The 16,406-nt window shown below is 41.5% G+C and overlaps 1 protein-coding gene across 1 annotated transcript in view; it reads left to right on the top strand.

The window, feature by feature from the left end:
* Window positions 1-16,100, top strand: part of LOC311249324 (uncharacterized protein) — a gene marked incomplete at both ends in the record, with an annotated part of 56,879 nt that extends 40,779 nt beyond the window's left edge. Inside the window, 10 exons of the mRNA XM_084340268.1 lie at window positions 1,183-1,236; window positions 3,319-3,390; window positions 3,846-3,881; window positions 5,442-5,486; window positions 10,264-10,296; window positions 11,169-11,315; window positions 11,593-11,647; window positions 13,324-13,518; window positions 15,386-15,463; window positions 15,913-16,100. Coding sequence (XP_084196394.1) covers window positions 1,183-1,236; window positions 3,319-3,390; window positions 3,846-3,881; window positions 5,442-5,486; window positions 10,264-10,296; window positions 11,169-11,315; window positions 11,593-11,647; window positions 13,324-13,518; window positions 15,386-15,463; window positions 15,913-16,100 — 903 coding nt within the window. The remainder of the gene's footprint in view (window positions 1-1,182; window positions 1,237-3,318; window positions 3,391-3,845; window positions 3,882-5,441; window positions 5,487-10,263; window positions 10,297-11,168; window positions 11,316-11,592; window positions 11,648-13,323; window positions 13,519-15,385; window positions 15,464-15,912) is intronic.
* Window positions 16,101-16,406: the final 306 nt, after the last annotated feature.

The following is a 16,406-nucleotide window of genomic DNA, read 5'->3' as shown; positions in this document are numbered from 1 at the left end:
ACTTTGGGGTATCTACTGATATTTTATGTTGTAGAACAAAACATGAATATCTCTTAAGCTCGTGTTAACCACAGACCTTATTTAAGGCATCTCACTTATAGACTTATGAGACAAGGGAACAGGAAGTGCAGTAGTAATTCGAGCTATCTCTGGGTTTTAGGACTCATTCCTGCAGCAATCTAGATAATGCATTGTTAGAGATAAGCGTACTATTTAAACGGCTCCTTTTTCATCCGCCAACAAGTAATTGTGTCAGTAAAAAGGTCCAACAAAATAAATAAAATAATATAAGGCTCTGAAAAGGCCCACCATTCTTGCCTGACCAGTATTTCTTTCTTTCTTTTTCCATTTTTTTTTTCACTTTTGATTGTCTAAAGGTCCTATTTGCAAGAGAAGTTGATCTTTGAGTCTCACTCCCAACAAAACATGTAGCTGAAAATGCTCTGTTACCTTTACCTCCACACAGGACTGTTACTTTAACCACAGTATTGTTACACTGTGACACTGCTTTACTTTAGATATGTGCTATATAAGTTATTATTATGATAATTATTCTTAACTTAGCTTCAGTAAATGATCTCAATTCTTCTTCCACTACTATCAAACCACATTCCTTTTTATTGTACTAATTTCACTGTAGCCTCACTCACTAACTGGACGCCACAGTTATTGTGAACATCATTTAGCTGTAAAACAGAAATGTGCATCAGTCTTACTTTCACAAAACATGACTTTTGGCGACACAATATTTGTTCTGCTGTGATGTGCGTGTTGCCCCTCTGAGCGTGTCTGTCTGAACACTCAGCGGTATCACTTCCATGAGCTCTCTCTCTAAAGTTTTTTTTTTTAAAGCTTTTTTGTGAGGCTCCGCTGTCATGCCTTGTGCAGCTGGCACAGCTGTTTAACGGGAAAGATAGCAATAATGGGACTGGCTGAGAGGATAATGATTAATCACCACATACTGTGATTTATATTCCACTTCAGCCAACCTCTCTGTGCATGCTGCGCTGCACCTATATGAATGCAAATAGCTGCTACACTGTGAGATGCCCTCACTGACCTGTGTGCTGCTCTCTGTGCTGGTGGAAATGGAGCCCTCAGACTTGTGCTGAGGATTAGATTCAGGAGTGAATGTACTCAACAAAACATTGTCAGACAAATATGGTGTGTGTGTTTATTCAGGGGAGTCGTGGAGATCCAGGGGCTGCTGGTCCGTTTGGTCCACCGGGCCTGAAGGTGAGTGGAGCAGGATTACATTGTTTTCTTTAACCTCTGTCCTCACTGGGTTTCAGCATCTCCCTTTCTCTGTCTTTGTTTTTCCTTTGCCTCCGTGTGCTTTCTGTAATGCATATTTTTATTTTTTAATACATCTCATCTTACCAGCGTTTACATCATTCCTAGTGTTGCTAGATGAATATTTTGTAAGTCTCAAAACAACAAAAGTAACTTGATTCTGCCCAAAGTGAAAACAATACATCCACCCACACCTGTACAGCTCATTAATTAACCTGTATGTGTGTTCATTTCTTGAGAAACAAAAGCGTAACCACCCAGCCAGCCTCTCCTGCTTCAGTGTGGGTTGGCAGATTCAGTGGCGTGCACAGGTTTTGCTTTTGTTGTGTGTTGCAACCTCACTGTGATGACATGATTGGCAGTGGGGTCCAAAAGTCTGAGACGTATTGAAAATCTCTAATATTGTCACGTAAACCTGCAAATAATGAGAAAGTTTGACGATTCAAGAAAGGGTTAGGGTTAGAAAGTGAAAGTTTCTGAACTCTAGTTGTTATTCTAAGCAAGAGTTCCTCAGTGCCAAATCATGGGAGACAAGGACTTGACTGGAGGAGACCGGACCAGTCGCATCCAAAGCACGATTGAGCAGACCCAAAGTTAATAATTCATTCCTTCATAAAGACAACTGGCATCTTTTAAAGGTGGAACTTTTTCCTGGATGATACTCAAAGCACGAGTTCACATCATGAATCACAGACGCGTTAGTGATAATTGGATTTCCAAGTGTGTATATGAATGTATTTGATTTTCAGCCGAATTATGCAAACTGTGATCATTTTACTTCCTCACCTCCTCATGGAAAATAGGTCCCGTAATAATGAGCCCAAACACCTCAGAACTTTGACAGAACTGCTTGAAGACCAAAGAAGGCCAAGGAGTCCTGACTGTCCTGACCTCAACCCCATTCAACATTTATGGGGGCACTAAGAGACTGAGAAAGCCAAGCAGTCTGTGACATCACAAGAAGCTTTGTGGAACACTGTCACATTAAAGTCAAAGGGGGACATACCAAATACTAAGATATTTTTGAAATTCACGGACATTTTTCAAAGATTCATGATTCACTTTCCAAAATGCTAAAACATCAACCTTCTGTTTCTCAGTCAGAATCCACGGTCACTCCAAAACACGGCAGCGGAGTCAGTTCAGGGCACAGACTCTGTGTCCTGTGTTTCTGTACAGCTTGTGACTTCATGTGACTCTTAGAGGACGCTCGATCGTCCTGTCCCTTAGCCCTCCCTTGCCAGAGGCATGTACACCATTTGCACCTTTATTCCCCCGTCCGAGGTAGTCTATCAGGGCCACATAAGAATTCAACATGGTCGTCGGATTAGTGAGGGCACTATTAATTCCCCCTGAGGGATCAGGGTGAGATCTGGGTGACAGCTTCTGCCTTTTCTCTTTTCTAAAACCAACCTCATTCTCTGTGCGTGCTCCCTCTCATCCTTCTTATTCCAGCAGCCTGCAGTTTGGATCCTGCTGATGAGTGACAGCTCCACTTTCAGTGCCACTTGTTTGTTAAGTGACATGTTTCTGAGCAATTACGCCCATAAATGTCAGCCGTTGTAGTTTTAAAAAAGATGCCTCTGTTGTGCTACTTAATTACAGGTAACCTTAGTTATTTTGAAGGTGCCATCCTTTAAAGCTGCAATTACTTCAGCTTTTTAGGAAATGCTGATTTCATGAGTAAACGAGAGCTCGAAAAGTTTTCACTCACGTCCTTATAACCCATATTTAACCAGCCTTGATTACTGGCTAAGAACATTTTCTTTCTCACTGCAGCAGCCAGGGAGGTTGTCACACGGGATAGAACAGACAGTCGCACACACAAACACACACACCTGGAAACTGCTCAAGTTTGATATTTTTGACAACTTTTTAATATTTTATTCCAGTTCTCTCCTTTCATCTGCTGGATGAAGGCGGTCCCTTGTTGCTCTGGTTTCCATCTAGTGTGAAATAAATGGCCGGTTTGAAGAGAACCGCATCATATCAACCTTTTCTTTCATTTCATCCAAACTCGTGCAGGGCTCGACAGGGGAGCCAGGTTTTCCAGGGCTGCCGGGCACCATGGGGCTGCCGGGGTTCAAAGGTCACAAGGTGAGAGTCAATTCATATACTAACATGCATGAACAAAAAAAACAAATGACGTGGGTGCTTTTGTCTGGACTTAATGAAGTCTACAACAGAGGCGACACTTCATGAATGATTCATAGCTCTGGCTGTCAGGAGTTTGTACATTTTCATGTTGTACTATGGAGATGTTCTAAGCTTAACATAATACATGCTTGTTAATGTATTATTCATACCTTGCTTAGATGACATGATTAATTTGAATGGTGCTGAAGGTTGTCCTTCACACTTCAAACACAGTACGCCCAGGTACATAACACGAGCAGTCCCAACCCGGATCAGTCTGCTTAACATAATGTTTTTTGTCTTCTCCGCAGTACGCTGTCAACCGTTATAATTCATCAAACCATATTCTGTTATTTAGATGTCACACCGTCAGTGTTAAGTCGGACATGTTCTAATGGACTGTGTTGTATTTTTAGGGGGAGCGAGGAGAGGCGGGCGCAAAAGGATATCAGGTACTGGACTTTATATTCACACTTCTACTGGATAGTCGTGTGCACATGGTCATGAGAATGTACGCTTGAGTTTACAGTTCAGCCACCCAGTCTCTGTATAAAATATCAAACTTGGTTGAAAATAAATAAACTGCTATGCTAACATGCTAGCTTGACAGCGGAGAGTACTAACAACAGCCAAAGAACAGAGCCGCTGCGCAGCAACAGACTTGTTTAGCGGCTCACGTTAGCACAAAGCACACACGTACAGCGGTGAGGAGTAACCAGGTGACCTTTTCAAACTGAGGTATAGCATGTATGTTCGTGTCGGTTATTCTGCTTGTGTTTACACGATTGTGGCATAGACAGAGTTGTTTATCTAGGTATTCATTTGACTGACTGGTTCTGGAGGGAGGCCTGGCGGGATGTAGCTTGCTCATGCTAGTTTCTCCAATCTTACCGACCCCAGCTTTAAAACCTTTTCAGTGCTTGTCCAATGGTATATAATAAGAACACCAATCCAGCAGTATAGTATCACACTACGATAGTTAATGGAATATTGTAAAATCTTTCAGGGCTTTAAAGGCATCCTGTGCAGCTGATGGCCTCGGCTGAGCAGGAGAGCTCCGTTACCTGGAACATTCCTGCGGTCAAAACACAACATTTTCTGAAATGTCATTGTGTTTGGGAAATGTTGTCGTGTTTTCTGAAAGGTTGTTGTGTTTTGACCCTCGGGGCCACTGTACATTCCTCAAGGTTTAGCAGTGCAAACCCGTGCATCATACCTCTGCTTTGAACCTGATTCACAGTGACTACCGAATCAGCCATATTACTTGGTCTTCAGCTTGCATGTTTGATGGGGTTATGTTGCAGTCATTTACATCAGCCTCTGAGTGATAATTGGGATATGTGGGATGTTTAAGTCGGCTTGTACTTGTACTTGGTATAAGTAAAGGAAAGCCAGTTCACACTGGTGCAATCATTTAATTCACTCTGACAGTCGCACCTACACATGCGACGTGTGCAGTATGTGCTGTGGTTCATTTATGCTTTATGTCACTGATGTCTGTCCCAACCCGATGTCTGTCTACCGTTGTGATCAGCCACAAATTGATCAATCAAAGCATGTGATGAATGCTCTGATTCAGTAGCTAGCCCCTAACATGCACTAATGGGCATCGGTGTGAGAGCCCAGAGAAAGGAGAACAGTGTGTTACAGTGCTGCTGGATGCAGCAGGAAAACCACACGAGACAAAAAGTCAGGTTTGTTAAAGGTCACCACTAGCCAATTCCTATCCCTCACTCCCTGGGTTTCTCTTATTGGCTGCTAGTGGTAATCATGACCTTTTCTTCACTCACTCACTCACACACACACACACACACACACACACACACACACACAGAATGAAGACATGGACCAGCACACAGTAATACACACACCTAAATCGACGCGCACAGTTGTTGTACACATTCAATCTCACCCTAACACACACAGACACACACACAACATGGAGCCACAGCAGCTCGTGTGTAAACAAACTGTCACAAACCTTCAGTTAATCATGATGTATCTGCTTGCAGGGGGAGAACGGCAGAGATGGAGATCCAGGGACTCCCGGTGTCAATGTAAGTGTAAGGTCATTCTGTTTCCACTGGATGGCAGCGAAGCTCATCTTTCTGCAGGCGGAGGCTGGGTTTTAAATGTGTGTGTTTGTGTGTATGTGTGCTGACACCAGGATAAATGTCCCTGCAAGGTCATAAGAACGAGGGAGAACGTATTAGCCAGTCGTCATTTACAAAGAGCTAATTTGGGGTTAGAGCTTGAGTTTGAACTGTTTGTGCAGTCTCTCTGGAGTTAATGTCATAAATCGCCTGACACAAGTCACATAAAAAAACTTTATCACAAAATAAATATGATAATAATAAACTCTACTAATATAACACCTTTCTGAAAGTGACTTTACAAGGTGCTTTACAAGATTAAAATCAGACAGCATATAAAAACACATAAAAATGTAATAAAAGACCAAACAGAAAACAGCACAAACAAACAGCAGTGTAGAAAAAAAAGGAAAAACAGACTAAATGAGAAGAGCCAAAATAAAAAAAGGGAGAATAAAACAGCATGGAGGCTTCAGACAGTAATATAAAATCATAAAAATCGAATAAATGTAGTCTGAACAGTGAGGCAGGGACACAGAGTGAGGTAACTATTCAGCCAAGCTGATCTGTTTGGAGGAGTTGGCCTTTATGGCAAAGCCACAGTCTGCTCAACCTCAGAACAACCATGATGGATCGTAGTGTCATGGATCAGAACAGTGAAGAGGACCCAATGTGGACAACCGTGGGTGAATTACAGGCACTCAACTAACAATCAGTGGTCAGTTAACAGACTTCAAGGCGCAGATCAGAGACAGGCAGCAGGTCTGAGGTCCATCATTTAAAACAGAAACATTCTCCAGCAAAAACAACTCTTTCATGAGGAATCACTACAGTCAGCGGGCATCACAAAACAACTTCTTGAAATACGATGTTAGACGTTGATTAGACACACAGGTACAAATGACTGTGCGAACTTAATGTGCCGACTTCACAGCAACAACAGCGACTTGTTGACTGATCGATCATAGATATCCAGCCGGTGACGTGCATCTCTATCACAACCATCTGGTGGCTGTTTTCCGGCTCTTTCAAACAAAAGAAAGAACCAGACTTTTTTGCTGCGTGTGTGTTTTTTTTGTGTTTTTTTTTTAATTTCTGAAGAAAGCCAAAGCCAAGCGAGAGGAAATCATATTTCATAAGTTATTTCACAACATTGTACAGTTGTGCTGTGACGTCTGGCCGTAAACCTTCCTTAAACTGAACAGAAAAGTTAAATGAATGTTAAATGAATGCGATGCTGGTTTAAGCTAAGTGTCATGTGAAGAAAAGGAAAAAGAACATTTTTATGACATTGGTAAGATGCTGGGACTTTAGTTCTTTAGCATTTCAGTGGATAGAATCATTTCAAAGCTTTTGTTGTGCAACATTTGCCAAAAACGTACCGTGCAAAAATGAAGTGACTCGCATGCTATGGTTTTAGAGGGGGAGGGTTATGTGACTACGTGCTGGATGCAGTGACTTCCACCTGTCATTTTACACTTTGCTCAGAAAAACCAGGGCAACTTGTTAAGGAATTGCTGGTTTGCATTGTGAGTTCCCGCCTCCCCCTGTGTGTTGCATACACAAAATATGCTTCTCATTGATATAATGAGAATTGTTTGATATCATGCTTCTGATGTTTTACATTAGGTGCTATTTATTTTACATTTAGAGTAACTCTATAATAAAAATGAGATACAATTAATAGCCAGCCTGCTGCTTTTGACCATCTGTCGAACTATTGGTTTCACGAGATAAGAGCAGGCAGGTGTGACAGCATGAGCGAGATCAGGTGAGAAAAAAACTGAAGAGATGTGACATGGGAAGAGGAGAAAAGAAAGTTCCTCCTAAATGATTATTTTTAATACAGTGGAAACATCTTATGGTGACTGAGTCTGTCAGGGTCAAATGAATCACAACAAGCAAATGATTATTAGAATGATTTTTTCCCCCTTATTTTTCATGCAGATTTCCACCCTATAGATATATTTATGTGAAAATACAGTACAGTAATACAACAGAAAGCTGTTTAACCCTTTTTTATTGCATAACTCAATGTTTTTTATAGTTCTCTCCCCCTGACCATTCCTTTCTGTCTTCATCACTAGCAGCCTTGAAACAAGGTTTCACTGCTATAAGTTTAGTTGGCTTTTAAACACTTTCTCATACCTTTCAAGATAACTATGCTTTTCATTGAGAGAAACTAATTTCCGTTCCCCTTCATGATTTCAATGTGCACATAGTACCAGCCTCAGGTAGCCAGCTGGAAGCAGGAAGGTTATCACTGGAGTACAGAAAAACATAGTTTTACATATTTTCATGTAGGAAAAGACCTAAAATGAACGTTGTAAGTTGACTTCTAGATTACTGTATGGGAATGATCCTGACCCAAACTGTATGATCCATTTAGTGTTTAACCACTGTAACTATGTATGTAAGTGTCTTTTAACAAGTCGTGGGAAGATTAACAGATTCAGTCAGTGACATACAACACTTATACACTCCAGTAGCCAACAGAAGAGAGGAAAGGGCCAGTGTCATATACTCTCTGTTCTTGAAGCTCTGCCTGCTTGTGTCAGCTGCCAGGTAAAGAAAGACTGTTTGTTAATGCTAAAAAATGGAACTCCAAATAATTTCAAACTGCTGGCAGGAAGCAGGAATGATGTGATCTGAGCGCCAAGGTGAAATAACGTTTTACAAGGGTAGATTTGCATAATTGATTGTACATGTTTATCCACGTTGAGATTATCATCTTTTTCAATATTTGCTAATTAACAAACATAATCCTGTGAATTGCTGTGTGATCTGCAATTTCCAGCTTTCAGGCCAGGCTTTGTAATTGATACTTTTTAATAGGTACAAAACCAAATGAGTAGCATTTAAGAATCGATTGGTGAGTTTTGATTACTGAGGCATCGATCTTCACATTCCTAGAAGGGGTTCAGGCAATGATCCAGTTTGAGGTGTGTGTGTGTGTGTGTGTGTGTGTGTGGGTGTACAGCAGTAGCTCCATTGCATCATGAGGAGACAGAGTTTTGTAGTCTTGTCTCTGACACTTGAGACAGATAAAACGATTGTATTTCTCAGTATGCAGCTTAATGTTCACACTCTGTTATTCCACAGCGTTGAGAGCAGCACAGCCTCTCTGTGACACGCTCTCAAGGCTAAATGCATCAGCAGTGAATCACAAGTGTGTCACTGCTGAAATGAATATGGCATATTTTTGTCTTCGGACAGACTTCCTAATTCCAACTGGGTAAAATAAATGTGACTCTGCAGTGCAGTTCAGGAGAGTGTGTGCTCTGTTTTCATGGTTTCCTTCCTCATCAACTATGTGACATTCAGATGACAGTGCGGAAGCCAGACTCTTGAGCACACGGCGCACTTTGCAAGAACCTGTAAACTACAATGTGGGCGTTATTAGCAGTGTTTAGATCAGACAGATTACAACAACATCTTTAGAACAAATCTGCTAGCTGCACCTGAGGGCTCATAATTAGCTAAGCAAATGTTTTGTTGGTTGACAAAACAACCTCCACTGAAGGTCCATCTGTGTTGGAGTGTTTGATTGCATCACACAGTCCTCATCAGCAGTCTGAGCTTGCATAGTTTCAGTGAAACTGAAGATATTCAGACGTGTCATGATTGTGAGGACCTCTAGGAGGCTGTTCAGACCTGGAATTATCCTCCACCCACAGTGAGCTGATCACAGGTGGACAGCTCTCAGACAACATTTTACACATAATAGTAACTAATACAGACTACTTCTTTGTAAATGAGTCCCCAGACTCACTTAAGAAATGCTCAATTTTGTGGGAGAAACTTTGTGAACTTTGTAAAAAGCTATCTACAAATTCTTCACTATTGGGAACATTAAGTTCTTTCTTTCTTTGTGTAAGAACATTGTGCCCGTTTGTCCCGGTGATGTACGTGTCTATCATCACAAGTCACAAGAGACTAGGGGTGTGCCTCTCTCCCTTATAAGATGATTCACTGTGTATCTTAGACACATGGGCTACGGTACGATTCAGGGACGATTCTTTTTATTATGGGACGATTTGATAAGGAAGCTAAATGCAACCTGTGTAGAAGAGAGTCGGAGACAAACAGAAAACAGTTGCTGAGTTCTGTATCTCTGCTTAAATGTAAACCATTATGACAGCAGACCTCATAATAAAAAAAGGAGCAGCGTACTTGTGCTTTGGGCACTGATAAACATTAAAAAGTACTACACACTACTCATGTGTTTCCTCCCAGGAAGCTTCCTCGAAGCAGACTGAGGAAGCGCTGGTTTATTTATTTCCTATAGAACTAGGATGGCTGAAATCACTTACCATGGAAGAAGAAAAACTGGGCGGAAAAGGTGAATCAGTGTAAAGGAAACAGAACACACCCAGAGCCTCAGACAGATCCTTGTACTTCATTTTACAAAAAGCCCTACAAAATTGGTGTTTCCGCTGGCTGGTGTTTTTAAAGGACCTGCAGATCCACAGATGCATTTTTCATCACATTACCACAAGGAGCAGAAAAAAAGCTTTCGAGAATGCATTACAATAACCAATCTAAAATGTTTTGTAAGCCACCGGCTTTGACAGAGAAGACAGCGGTTCTGCATCAGCAATGCAGAGCAGCGAGCATAGCTTCTCTGACACACTAACTCAGCCTTTGATATGTAAGCAGAAGTTTCTAACTGTCTCTCTCCATTTCTCCCTCTTCTCTTTCCCTCCCCACCCGTCCTGCTCTCTTTTCTTTCTTCCGCCAGGGCGAAGTGGGACCCAAGGGATGGAGAGGAGAGGTTTGTCGAATTAGACTTTGCGGTATTAGATATAATCCATTCTGTCTTATTCTGCACCGCAGTGAGAAGCCCTGTCAAGCCTGCACGGCTGCTATAGAAGACTTACAGAGCCGATACCTCCAGGCCTGGGGAAATCTGGCCCCCTGGGCAAAAATATACATCACAAAAGCCCTCTTTTCTAAAGACGCACACATCTGAAATATCAAACACTTATTGTACTGTCTACAGAATCACAATTCACGGAGATATAGCATCCCTCAGTGGTGCGAGTGCTGTACCATTTTTAGGATCTCATTTATCATTTATCAAACCCACACTGTGTTGGCATGCTTTGTGATCACTAACCAAAAAACAGTGACAAAGTACAAACCTTTGACTGCTGTGTATAATCTGCTGATCGCGTCCCACCTACAGTAGTTACTGTTGCTAGACCTTCCAAGCTTTCTGTTCTCGCACGACACATGCGGCTTGCAGTGGTTATGGTGGCAGATTTACCAATTAAACTGATTTTTTTATGATATGCTCCTTTGCTTTGATAAGAACACAGACACTAAAAGTCCTTTAGAATTTCAACTGATATTAGAGAACACAAACGCACTGTTCGATCAATGTCTTACACTTTTGCACTTTTTGGTTTGATAAAGTCAAAAAAGGTTACACAACCCTCAAAACTCTTTAAATACTGAGTATAGCTTACTACTACTTCTACTATGGACAGTTTGGGCAGTGTTTACAGCTGGGTTTTAGCAAGCAGTCAATTGATCCTTATGTATGAGATAATGTAATTTCATCAGTGACTGTAAAATAACTCTCAGTTTCAACTTTTTCCTTTAGTAACCTGAGATTTTCTGTCCTCCCTCCCGTTTCTTCAGAAAGGGGTGACAGGCGACGTGGGCCCCAGGGGGACTGAAGGAAAGAAAGGGGACATGGGCCACATGGGTTCTGTTGGTCCCAGGGGATTCCCTGGCCAGGACGGGTTGCCGGGACAACCAGGCCAACCAGGATATCCTGGGAAACCTGTGAGTGAACCTCATCATGACCATCTCCTCTGAGCGGGTGAAAGAAAAAAAAAAAATTGTCTGAAAGAGACAGTCAGTGATATCCTGCCTGGTTTGGGGGAGTTATGTTGGGGAATAATGGGGGCGCAGCTGTCAGTGTGTGGGGGCTTTGTGAAGACAGAGAATGAAGCCTTGAGAAGATCCTGTAAATCTGCAGGCGTACTCAATCACAGGTCGAGTCTGTTCTCTCAGACCCACAGTTGATTCAGCTGAATCAAAGTGTAATTGTGTGTTGCAGGGTAAGCCTCCCTCAGATGAACATCTTCTAAAGCTCTGCGCTGATGTTCTGCGTAGTAAGTATCTGTTTGTTTTTATGTCACATTGTTGAGAACCAGAGAAAGAAAGCAAGCAAGCAAGAGAGTGTGACACCCCCACCCAACACACACCAACTCCTGCTAACAGTTCACATAATTGTCCTTGTATCGATTTACATCGATTATAACAAGCTAGGGTTAAACTAGGACATCTGGGGATTACTCTTCCTATAGAACAGAGGCACAATGTTAAGTAACCCAATGGATAGTTTCAGTCATTAACTGGTATATGCCACAGTCTCTATCCCAAAGCAAATTAAGTCCAAGTATGGCTGCTTTCCATTAGGCTAACACTGACATAACCTTGTATAAAGTTGATATAGCTAACATGTTGCATAATATTTACCTAATCAACAGACATTAAGCATCATCGACTTTTATTTGGTCATCTAGCTGTGGTTTGGTCTCCACCGACTCCTGAAGGCAATATCAGGTTCTTTTGCTGTTAAATGTTCCACCATGTTCACCAGCTAGTTGCTGGTGTCTGGTGTTGGTGCTGGGCTGGCAGTGTACTGGGACAATGTTTCTGTGGATGATAAATTGTTTTCCTAAAAGAGCAAAGACAATTGCAATCTCAAATGGAAGTCTTTAGAATTTGAAAAAACAATTTTCAGTAACACAAGAATGCTGTTAATTCATTTCCTACAGGTAGTTCACTGGATTTGCAGTGATGCTATGAATATCAGCTAAAATATTGGCCAATTTATATATTAAGGATTTTTTTATACTTGAAGGTTGTTCTGTTTTTGTACTTGAAGGATTTTTTTCGTACTTGAAAGATTTTAGTTTGTACTTGAAGGATATATTTTTGAAATTGAATAAATATGTTTCTTTGTATGTGTAAAACACGCTGTATTTGTTTCTGAAGCATGATGTATTTGTTTGATAGGTAAGTTACTTATTTGCAAAACAAAATGCATTAGTTTGTGAATGATGTTTTGTATTTGCAAACCACACTGAGTTTGTCTGTAAATCATTGGGCGTGAGTAAAACATGTTTTGTGTGTTTGTGAGGTTTTGGGATGATTTTAACTCCATAAAAATCCTCCATGATGGTCAACCCAGATCGATTTCAGGGTCATGAGCAGAAATGGGGAAGGATGGGAGGGAGCGCAATTAGCTGAATGGAAATGCACCCCATGTCACTGCAGCAAACCACTGTCAAATGTCAAATATCCAAATGTTTCACAGGAATGGTACATTGTCCATCATGTGACATTGTATACAATGTATATCTGTATATATGTATATACAATATATATATATATGTTTATAACTTCACATAAGTTATGTAAGTCATGTTACGGAACATATATAAGTAGCATAGGTTTAACCAAGTAGCATAACATGTCATAACACAGTATGTGAAATGTGGGTCAGAGGATGTTGCATATGTGCTAACTTACCGTGGAGACCTTAACACGATAGGGATTAGAAGAGCTTCACAGTAGTATAAGCTGCTATTTGAACACAGGGGTTTCTACCTGGAAGTTACTGTAAATACACATTGTGTTTGGTTCAGCACACTGAATACGTACGGCTTTTGTGTGGTTAGGCATACAGTATGGTGTGGCCCCACTCTGTTATGAAAGGAGTTTTGACATGATATTCAATACACTAATGAATAACTCAGCACCCTCTGGCTGTGCCCCACAGATCAACTTCCAGCATTGCTCCAGAGCCTGGCCCCCCAAGCTCAATGTGAGCCCTGCCAGAGCATAAAGGGGCCCCCAGGACAGCCAGGAGCACCAGGACCCAAAGGCTCCATGGGGACTCAAGGCTACCCTGGCAGGAGTGGCAGTCCTGGTTACCCAGGACCCCCTGGGATGCAGGGTCTTGCAGGCCTCAAAGGTGATATGACACATTTTTTTTTTTTTTAAGGGAATAATCAACACCCTGGGACAGGTTTATGATATCCGTGTTTAATGCTCTCTTCTAAGCCAGTGGTGCAGATCCACTGTCTGAAACTGTGACAATATCTTTCAATCAGTCCATTTACCCTGATGAAAACAAGACAATAAATAACAACAAAACTTCATGAACGAGAGCTAGGGCAAAATTTATTGCTGCTTTCATCAACGATTAAAATCAAAACAGTGTCAACGACAAACAAATTGGATTTGTTGATGTTCACAGTACCCCATAAAACAAGATCATTAAACAAGTGAACATCAGTGAAAGTCAGCAGAGCAAAAGACAACAAATACTGAATGCAAAGCCATCTCAATGAGCTGTTTTTGATTTATCACTACTTCAAGACAGGGAGTGGCTAATCAGCTGTGAAAGATGCCAAACTGTACCACTTCACTGCTGTGTGTGATTTCCACTCGGTAGGTCAGGAGAGCAGTAACTTAACTGGATTAGATTTTTATCAGACATGCATCTCAAACTGGGAGCATGGAGTTTACAGTGGAAATTTACCAGGCAGAGAGGGCCTAATGCTATAGAAGCCGAAAGAAAGTGCAAAACACCTGCCCTACTAATTTATCCACCATTAACAAAGAGAGGGGAACAACGGCACGATAACATCATACAACTTGTTTACTTTCCATATACAAATCATACTCATTAGGGTTTGGTACCGTTCACATTTGAATCTGGAATTTCACACTGGTGCCCGATGGTACCTTTTTTCAGTATTTTACTCTCTCTGTAATAACATGCATGTCATTTCAGTGGTAAAAAAAATAACTCACCAAAAGCTGCCAGCACTGCTTCAAAGGAGGAAGCTGTTCAAAGAGCAGGAAGCGGCTGGAGAAACTGTTTGTACTCACTTTACACTTTATTCGGCACAGAAACCTGGGCTAAAATTTTGAAACTGATGGAGCATCAGCACAGTTTGGGACTATAGAGAAAATGTAAATAACTGTCAAAAGGACCATCAATAAAAACAGTAGAGGGCAGCAATACGGCATTAGAGCATCTAGTATGCTTGATCCAAAGCCGAAGAAGAAACATTTGCATTGTCTGTTGTTGTTGCTGTTGTTCAATTCACATACTTTTGGTTTCAAACTAAGGGTCTGACATACTATAAACCCCCCCACATACTGTCCAAGTGTACTAAACAACACGTTGGTAAGGACTTCAGGATGTAGCCAGTGGCTGAGTTTTAGCTAACGCTAGTAAAAATGCTCAGATAAAGTCAACCAAGCGATGAAAAAAGCCCAGTAATTCCCAATAACAACTAGCTCTTTAATTACATAAAGATGTTGATGAAGATGTTTGATGCCTCATCGTTCAGGTAGGAGGGTTAAACTCTCCATGAGCAAGCACAGCTGGCTGCAGTCATGGTACCGAAACGATTGATTTAATGTGAATTGCTATCGGTAGTACCCACATAATTTGGTCGGTACCCTTATGTACCGAGTTCAGTGCCTAACCATCAAACTTAGTCAACTTTATTTCACCCCTTTTTCCCTGGTCATCCAGTTCCCTCAACCCCTGGTCGAGTTAAAGACATCAAGTTGGATTGTGGGAAGTGTGTCCAACATTTCAGAGCTTCTGCAAGGACAAAAGTCATAATAGTTTGTGCTACATTGATTTAATCCGATTAATCAGAATTAGTTAAATAAACTGTAATGGAAGCATGCAGATTCTTTCACAGTGCAGGACTGGACACGACTCTAGATCACATTTGGCTTCCTGCAGCTCTAACTCTGTCAGCTCATTTGGAGAAGCCCTATTGCTATTTTTCAAAGCAGACATGTTATGTCTCCAGGTGACATGGGACCAAGAGGGCTCAAAGGCAGCAAAGGAGAGGGTGATCGTGGACCTCCAGGACAACCTGGACAGCCAGGTATGTAAAGAGTCCATCCTGTCAGCCTGGTTTTTGAAATGCCTTCAGCTATTAAGTCTTTTTGTGGAGTTGCAGCTATTTCAGCAACCTAACCACAGTGTTCCAACATCGAGCTTTTTTAGATCTGTGAGTGAGTGAGTGCACTTTTAACAAAACTGATTCAAGGCTGTTTGTAGTCATGCATTTTTAATTAATATGTGGGTGGACCCTGTTTGTATGTAACTTTCAAGGAGTGCTCTTAGTGACAGCTCAGTCTCTGTGGAAGTTATAATAGTTTACTAACTAGTAGATGTCATTTGTAATATAGCATGTGCTATTTTTGGTTCATGGCTCCAAACCCATGACAAATTGAGTCAAACTTTTAGCTTCCTTTCCATAAATGAGCAAACATACCAGTTGCAGCTGCAGTTTCCTTTTATCTTCTATTCTGTCTTTCTTTGTCAATGCAGGGATTCAGGGTCCTCGTGGTTTCGATGGAATCGGCCATCCAGGCAACCAGGGAATTCCTGGGAAACCAGGGCCACCAGGAGATCCTGGGAAACGGGGCAACCCAGGCCTTCCGGGGGTTTGTGACATTTCCATGTGCTATCAGACGTACAACCTCAGGGAACATTACAGCAAAGGACCCAACGTCTGACAGAGCAGCGTGGGAGAGGCTGCTGGTGACTAAAACACACAAGTGTTTTTAAAAAGCGATTTACTGTATCACAGAGAAGTGTGTGACTGTTGACTCATTTATGACAAAGTGTGTTTGGAGAACAGCTGCACAGGAGGCAGAAACAACCTCATTAGTTGTGTTAAACTGAAATGGGCTGGGCATTGATTCATGATTATGGAATTCATGAAGACATATCATGAAAAACAGTCAGTCGCCTAGTGAGCTAGCTGATATACCAGACTAGTGTGGCTTTAAAGGTGCAATGTGGAAGAATTTAGGTTTCAA

The sequence above is a fragment of the Pagrus pagrus genome (assembly GCF_965226575.1).
Source record: "Pagrus pagrus genome assembly, chromosome: 20".
In the NCBI taxonomy this organism is placed as follows: domain Eukaryota; kingdom Metazoa; phylum Chordata; class Actinopteri; order Spariformes; family Sparidae; genus Pagrus; species Pagrus pagrus.
The sequence above is the reverse complement of the archived record's forward strand: the minus strand, read 5'-3'. Positions and strand labels throughout refer to the sequence as shown.